The sequence below is a fragment of the Barbus barbus genome, assembly GCF_936440315.1.
Source record: "Barbus barbus genome assembly, chromosome: 43".
NCBI lineage: Eukaryota > Metazoa > Chordata > Actinopteri > Cypriniformes > Cyprinidae > Barbus > Barbus barbus.
Window position 1 is genome coordinate 3,715,333 of NC_136721.1, and position 9,097 is coordinate 3,724,429.

General features: G+C 35.8%; 1 protein-coding gene across 1 annotated transcript; it reads right to left on the reverse strand.

Moving 5' to 3' along the window:
* Positions 1-609: 609 nt before the first annotated feature.
* Positions 610-6,709, reverse strand: LOC306862640 (glutaredoxin domain-containing cysteine-rich protein 2-like; the record flags this gene model as incomplete). The annotated part of the gene is made up of 3 exons (XM_079405551.1): positions 610-783; positions 2,693-2,902; positions 6,386-6,709. The coding sequence occupies 3 exons, from the start codon at positions 6,707-6,709 to the stop codon at positions 610-612; spliced, it is 708 nt and encodes a 235-aa protein (XP_079261677.1).
* Between the last annotated feature and the right edge of the window lie 2,388 nt (positions 6,710-9,097).

Consider the following 9,097-nt stretch of genomic DNA (forward strand, 5'->3'; position numbering starts at 1 on the left):
TCTTACAATTCTCGATTTTTTTCTCAGAATTACATGATATACTTGTTATAATTTCAGAATTATGAGATATAAAAGTCGCAATTACCTTTTTTCAGTGATGGAAACAAGCAATTTTGACTTTTTTTCTCAGAATTGTGAGTTTATATCTCGCAATGCTGAGAGAAAAAAAATGAAGAATTGCAAGATGTCAATTTGAAATTGTGAGGGGAAAAAGTCAGAATAAAGATAAAAGTGGAAATGACCTTTTTTATTCTTATTCAGTGGTGGAAACAAGCTTCCATAGTGTTTAATTTGTTCATATTCAAAAAAAATAGCCATGTCTCATATGCAGTATTATGTGCAATGTATATCCCTCATAAAGCAATGAAAAATTATCTCTCCATTCCTCAGCTGTTCCTTTTTTCTCTTTGAGTTTCCAGTTCCTTCCTGATTTCATATCAACCGTTAACCGGTTGTCTGGTGAATCTGTATTAACTTTCATTGCAGTACTTTTCAGAAGCGCATTCCGCCCTCAAGCTCTCATATTTAAGCACTAATCCAAAATGCACTTTCGTTCACACCTCAAAGGGACTGATCTCCATCCGACACAGCTTGGCAGCAGTAGATGTGTTAGTGTGTGCAGGACTGGCAGCGCTCTAGGCCATGGTGGTTACACGCTGGACAGCGCAGCTCTCTGATTGACTCGTTGAAGCGGTTGGCCAGCATGGACAGTTTGCTGCCATGACAGAGGGAGCACGGTGCACAACCTGAACCTCCGCACTGTCCACAGGAGCCTGCTTCCTGCTGCAAAAACAAAACAAGCAATCAAACAGCAAACAAGCGTGCTGCACAAGCAAGCAAAATGATGAAGCCAAGTGCACACTATAAGCCTGCAGTTTGTTGCCCTTTCATGTTTTAAAGGTAAAGTTCACCCAAATATGAAAATTCGCACATCATTTATTCAACCTAATGTTCCAAACCTGTTTGAATTTCCTTCTTCTGCGGAACACAAAATAAAATATTTTGAAGAATATTTGAAGAAGGGTGAATTGGACACAATTCACCCTTCACCAGGAATTTGATTGACAGGAAATCTGACCAATAATAACAGCAAATAGGCCATTTTGTCCAACAAACAATCCAGAGTAGATTATCGTCAGTGGATTTGAACTTGAAAAATGGTACTTATTGATGTCTTTCCACGGATGAAACAAGACACCTTCTGAGGTTCTTTCCTGTTTATTTTGTGCTATAACTATAGTAAAGAGAAAGAGATTATTGGTCCATGTGCCACTAAAACTGAGGAGCTATAGCAATCTATCACAGTTGACCAATTTACTTATAGTATAGTATAGTCAAAAAAATAAAAACAGCAATAATTTAATTTTCAAAATATGTTCTTTCATAAAAATCACAGGTTTGGACAGAATAATTACTATTTACTTTTGCAAAAAAAACTGTTTATTTTTATTGAATGTGCACTTTAATTCGTTAATAAAATGTTTAAAAAAAAAAATCAGTTATAATATTAATAAAATAAAAATCCTCTTAAGTGTACTTAAATTAGACTTTGTGCGTTATATCTAATCTAATCTAATAATGCCTAGTTATTTTTTTAAGCACTTTTGAAATATTTTATTCAAATGTGTAATTACATCTACATTACATGACTTACAAGTGTCTTACAATATTATATTTTAAATTTGTGAATAAAACAAATGCTTGTCAGTACATTTAACAGTACTTTAACTATGTTTAAAAAACAAGGAGTAAATATGAAATTCCATATAAAGATGTACTTGAATCCTACTTTAGTGGGTCAAAAAGCATCAAAAGTTCAAATAATTACATTCGGTTTGCACGTTTTATTCTGTATTACTTCCATAATAACTAAAGTATGCTAAAGTGCATGCTATAGAATCATTATCATAAAATGATTTTGTATGGTCAGTTACAGTTTGAAGAGAATCCTGCTTGCAAGTTAAATAAAATGAGTTAATCTTTTGACCTTATTAAAGCAGAATAACAGAAATGTTTGGAGAAAACTCTATTGCTTCATTGAGGTACCACTTCTTAATGTACATATTTTACATAATGTTTCAATGGGTGTATCTTTCGTAAAAGACAGAACAGAAAGATTGATTTGAGTAAAAGATTTATGGAAATGTGAAATGTGCAGTACAAGGATGCATGTCATGGTTCAATATTTGCAGTGGTGTTTCAGAAAAGAGTCATTATTCATGACGAATTGCGTTCCGGCAGTAGATAACATTCTGCAAAAATCTTAATCATTGCTTTGTGAATGTTATGAGTTATACAAGTAGAATGCAGCTCGGAGAAACTACAAAATATACTGTACTGCAGACTTTGTTACACAATACAGATAAAAGAGCAAAGTGATAAAACCCAATGTTATCTTTTTTGAGACACTGGTATATGGAACAATCAAACTTCAGTGGTACCGAATCAAAAGAGCATGTCACCAGGACTCTGTGGGATTGTTTGTTTTGTTGTCTGATCACTTGGAACAGCATACTTTTCCTTGAAATATATAATTCCTGTCTTTAGTAGTACAAGTTACATGTCAAAGTTTGTTCCGTAAGTATGAGCAACCATGGTTTGAGCAGACTAATTAAAGTCAGTCTAGTAGAACAGAAGTAAAGAGCATTGAGACAGAGTATTTACAGTCGGCTGAACTTCAGACTGTTTATACCTTTTGTTCAGTCACTGAATCTGGTTCCTCTGTGTGGGAACGTGCTGTTCTATGTTTCCCTTTGCTCCGGGACTCCCGTCCCGGTGAACTTTCTTTCCTCTCCCGGCTGCGGTGAGGACTCCTTCCGGATTCTCCTCTTCTGTGAGGAGCTCGAATAATCTTCAGGTTGCTGGTGTAGATAATAATCTTTCCAAAATCTAATACTGGTGCCTATATGAACAAACACAGTTTTTAATATATACTATTACAGTCTTTGATATGGTACTCCAAGGCATTTTAATGCCGTGGTACTTGAATACGGTAGTCATTCAGTACCAAAGTGTACTCCCACAGTACCATGTACCCCACAGTACTTTTTCGCTATTAACTACGACTTATCCCTCAATAAATTCCTAATTGGCTGCTTATTAATAGTTAGTAAGGTAGTTGTTAAATTTAGGTATTGGGTAGGATTAGGGATGTAGAATAAGGTCATGTAGAATAAGGCATTAATATGTACTTAATAAGTACTAAGAAATGGCTACTATTCTAGTAATATGCATGCTAATAAGCAACTAGTTAAGAGACTAAAGTGTTACCATACTAATGAACTTACTATGTTATTATTTTGTGTATCTGCTTTTAAAAACACAATTTTTTTGTCACTGCAATTTAGGGGTGTTCCGATATACTGGTATTAACAATAATTGTAATATATATTAAAAATGAAAAATAGTTTTTGTGTTAAATAGGGATGTTCTTGTATACAGGTATTGGCGATAACAATGACATGAAAAGTGCACAGTGCTAAACTATCACATGTAATCTGTTTCATTCATACTCAATGTTAGAATGTTAGAAAATTCGATTGACGCTATAACGCAAGTTTGGAGTAAAATATGTTGTCATTTTCATAAATTGTTAAACTTTGATGCTATACTGAAGAGAAAAAACAAACCTTTTTGAAGTTTTGAATCAACTGAACCATTTGCTTTGCAAAATGATTCACTGTTTTTAACCGCTCCAATGCTGGTGATGCCTGCTGGACAGTATGGTGTAAATGTAACAAAAACTCAAGCCAAAACGTGCATAAACACAGCATTTAGAAACCAAATGCAAATGTTTTACTGAAAGTAATATTAATATTAAATACAAGTCATCAAATACTATTTAATATGAAGTGTCTGTAACAATTACTCTTATTACATAATATGTACTGTATATAATAATATATATATTATTAATGTTAGTTAATGAAAATACAGTTGTTCATGTTAGTTCACAGTGCATTAACTAATGTTAACAAAGCACAACTTGTGATTTTAATAATGCATTAGTAAATACTAAAATTAACATTAACTAAGATTAATAAATGCTGTAGAATTATTGTTCAATCTTAGTTCATGTTAACTAATGAACCTTATTGTAAAGTGTTACCGGAAACAGGATTAGGACATGACGCAGGCCAGACTGAACCCTACATCCCCATGAACCAAATGCCCTTTATGCATCATGAGCCTGTGCATTACCCACTGTCCCATGGCTGGCTTTTACAATTCTGAGACATTGATAGATTTGATTAGATTAAATGTCGGGGATCTGATGATGAAAAATGTGATAAATATCCTGTCAGTTTTTTCTTGACATGCTGATATGCAAAACAGAGGATCTTTGGCAGTTTAGTCTTTCAACGGCATGTCACAGGTGACATTTTAATGAAAACGTAAGCTTAATACAACACAACGAAGCAAATTAGCCTTCAGTCTTATTTAAAGATCCCCCTTGTTTGATTATGTTTGTCCAGTCTATATATTTGAGTGATGTTCTTTTCTTTCTCAGATTTGAGGCAGAGAAGCACAACACAGTTCACAATGGAAAGGAAAGCTGAGAATCTCTATGTGGATGAGATATAATTGCATGCCTATGTTTAGAAACTGTGTTGGAGTGTGGGTCTATTATTAGATCTGGGAACTATGAATTAATAACAGTGTGGCATAAAAACTGAGACTTCATAAATATGACTGTGACCGCAGACTAAGACAAAACAAGAGAAAATCTGGCAAGAAATGTTTCACTTTTCAATGTCAGAAAAAAACCTAATGAGGAGGACAATAAGGAATCCTTACAAAACTCACATTGTGTTTCGCCTACATCAAATGACCATTTTCTAAACTTCGCCCACCTTAGTTACTGTTGCAAGATTTGCAAAATGTCCCACAGGAATGAAATGATGATTACTGTGAACAGGGCAATTTTCATTCCAGTGTGCTCATAAAGTGGGGGAAAAATAATAGATATTATACTTACGTGGGCTGGAATGATGTTTGACACTGCAAAGCATTATTAAATATAATGAAACTTTTACGCAGTAGGCTACCATGATAAAAGCAGCAGTCACTGTGAATCAGAATCAAGGCAAACACTTATCAGTCAACTGAAAAGGCAGAAGTGATGATAACATTAGTGAAGAGAACATCAGTAATAATAATTGAACATTCAGTTACATTTTTAAGATTCTGATTGGTTTATAGGACCACAGTCCCTTTAAGGCAAGTCATTTCAATGGGGAAACATCAAATTCTCCAAAGCTGTTGACCAAGCTTTTGTATAAGTTTCATATTTGAAATCACCAATGAAATCTAAAGGTAGCTGCAGTGACGCGATGATTGGCTCTTTTACTTGAGAGGGCGGGACTAATCTGTTGTATTGCACATTGCACTTTCTTCGATTCATAAGTAATAGGAGTGCACCGTCTTGGTAAATTTTGAAGTCTTTGTTAGCATGGTCTAGAATATGGTTGCTAGTGTGATCTTGGTGGTTGCTGACTCACTCAAGTCAAAAGAGCTCCAAACCATATGATATTCAGATCTCTTCAGTGTAAGTTTTGGAATTATTATATTATATTTCTCTCAGGCAAGAATCAGAGAAGTTGCAATTGCAGCGTTCCGCAATAAGAGTGATTTGAGGTTTTGCTCATATTTCATATCCGTAGTGGGAACAGAGGTGGGAATTTAATACTCAGCTGGTTGGTTGTGGGTGGGGGGGAGGGGCTGTTTAAATCCATAATCCTAATTATGAACAATAGTAAAAGTGTCAGTGACAAAGAAGATTGTTAATATCAATTAAAGTTGTTCTTAGAAATATGCTTTAAATTCATGTTGGTTATAAATTATATTTTCGAACTATTTTTATGAACCATTTAAATTAACGACTCTAAAAATGTCACGTGGAGTAAAAACGAATAACATATTTTCTTACATTTTCCATTCATGTGAGGGTACCTATGTTTTTGAACATATATATTTTTAAGTAAAATATTATTAAAATTGCTCATTCATAAATACAATTGCACTTAAGCTGAATTAACCTTGCCTTGTTAAAAAAAAAAAGCTCAATATATCTGATATAAGATTATAGACTCTAACCTTGACAGGCCTCTTATATAATAAACTAATTTGCCACCCCCACCCCACCCCAATATTAATAAGCAGAATGCTGAATAATATTATTATAAAACACAACATAGTATTTTTTTCTCATTATATAAGGACAGTTTCAATACAGGAATTAAAAATATATATCACAGAAGAGAAGAGTCAATTTACTTGGGTTAATATAAGTTCTGTATGAATGCATGTACTGTATTAATCTAAAATAAGCAACAAAGTTCAGTCCAAAGAGAGCAATCTAGTTTTCATTGCAGCGCGTTCTTACTTTATTATCCCCTTCTGGGAGATCTCCACACACCAGGGAGTTGCATCCCGTCACTCCTCGATAGACGTTTATCCTCTGGGCGATCAGGCCTGTTGGAGGGTACAAACTCTGGTCCTGCATGTCTTCTAAGCCACACAGATGTCCCATCTCCATCTTGGTGTGGATGAAGCTGTGAGGGTACTGCTCCTCTGGACTGTCCAGCTCCTGTCCATCTTCATACACGTGCTTCAGCACCCGGCCGCTGTACGACGAGGCCAGCTTGAACCTCACCTTCCTGGGCTTGCCCTCGATCAAGTTGTCTGGGTGCCTCTGAAGCTCCTCCATGGTCGCTTGCAGCTGAAATTCCCAATGGTCTTGTAAAGAACAGGAGGAAGAACTTGTCACGGTACGCCCCCAGGAATGGCGTGGAAAGACGAGGTCAGGGTCCAAATGCAGGTAAGGCTTTTAATAATATAAACAAACAAAGGCCAACACGGCACAACAAACACTTAAGCACGACAGATCACAAAATGGCAAGACAAGTAATGAACCCACACCAGAGTGGTGGGAGAGGGGAGACTAAATAGTCAGTGGCTAATGGGGAACAGCCGTGGGTGTACTGAGTGTGATGATGCGGCAGGTGTGTGTTATATGGGAGAGGAGTCCGGGAGAACGGGAGATGGCGGCCTCCTGTGGCGCCAGGGAGAAGTGCAGGACCCGGACTCGTGACAGAACTGTGGAAGATGAGTATTGAGGAGAGACTCGGGCAGTCCAGCTGCTTTCCATAGCCCTGATGAATTATTGAGCAGGGGATCTTGTGCACAACAGGAGAGTTGGAAATTGAGACCTCACAGTTTCATCAAATAATGATGGTTGAAGGAAAGAAGCAGGTGTGCCTCTATATTGCTTATGCATTACTTGTAATGAATGTCAATTCCTTGCTATTACTGTTAAGTTGAGTGTAATATCGTTGTGGGTACACTCAGTATTTTTTATTTATTTTTTTCCCCAGTGTAAAGATTGAAATAAAAAGTACTGTATGTACTTATATGAAATGAAGTCAATATCTCTTTTGCTTTAAATGCCAGTTGTTGGGCCATGAGGACAGACATGTAGAGATCACAGATGAATGCTACTCATGCTGTCATGTCTTCAATGTCTGATTCATTCTAGTGATTTGGCTCATCCTAAATGCTCAATACTCCTACACTCCTATAGCTGGATCCCAAATGACTCACTATACACTATGCACTTACACACTATGTACTTATGCACTAATGCACATTCATAACCAGAGTCTGAAAGCCCCTCCCCTCCACTGATTTAAGCAGTGACAGGTGAGTGCATGAAGTATCCATAATTTCACACTTAGTGTTTTTTGGTTTTTAAGTGCATCATCTGGGTATAGTGCACTTTTTGGGGGATTGTTTAGTGTGAACACACTACTTGCACTATTTATACTACAAAACAGCATAGAATAGTGCATAGAAAGTATGCAAATTGGGACATACTTTATGTGAGTCTGATTCATTCTTCACAAAAAAAAAAAAAAACATTCAAAGATTCGATTTCCTGTACCATGTATTATATTTTCAGCTTAAAATAGCATTCAATTTTGATACGGTCACCCTAATTATAGCAAACTACTGTAGTTTCACATTTCAAATCATGATTAACTGTGTAATAAATGAATTGTGGCATAAATTGTTTCTACAATGTAACTGGTGTTTTTTGGGGGGTTTTTTTGCATGATGCTGCAACCACATTCAAGAGTAAAAATGCATATATGTGATATTATATGTTAGAAATCATTTGTAGTTTAGGCCTGATTGATGACTTAAATTGTTATCATTACACTCTGTATTTAAAAAAAAATTAATTTTCAAATTTTTTAAATGAATAAAAAAAAATGTATTATTTAAAAAGTAGGTTGAAAAGGTGTATAAAAAAATATTTCCCAAAAATTACAATAAAAAGTTGCCATTAAGCAATTATTTAATAAGATTCTTTTGCTTTTTTTTATTATTCTGTAATGACTTTATGATTTTTTTTTAAAATTTTGGTACGGAAATATGTTAACATTTATTACGATAATAGAAGAATAAAACTCACACACTAAAACTCAATAAAAAATCAACAAAGTTATGATTATACAATGCAGACTATCTTGAAACTGAAATTAGCTTAGAACAGATTAGTCACACTCCACAGAGTCTCAGCCTCAGACGTCACGTCCACGGACCGTTGGCTGAACGTCTGATTCATATGGCACACAAAAGTGGAAACAATTCAGGAATTTCAAAGTCGTCGACGGATTGGTTGAATTATACAGGATTTCTGGGAGACGTGTGTGTCGCGTTCTTTAACGTTCCGGCTGGAAACAAAGATGCCGTGACGTCAAACCCCCTCACGAAAGAAGAAACTGTGACGACGAGTGCTTATCAGGATCAACTAAACGCTGGATCTTCAAAAGTATGTGAAATATTTAAAGTTCGCGGCATAGAATCTTTAAAATACGCCAGAGAATTTTCCGCACCGGTCTGTTATTGTGGCGACATTTCCATGCCCCAAAACGTGACGCTGAACGAAACAAACTGTGATTGGTTGTTTGACATGTTGGTCAAACGGCCTCAGGGGCGGGCCTTGGCCAATAAAAGCTGCCATCTATTTCAGACCTTCAGCCGTCAGTCTAAGGTCTGGCTACGTGAGACTACATTCCTACACACATTTGAT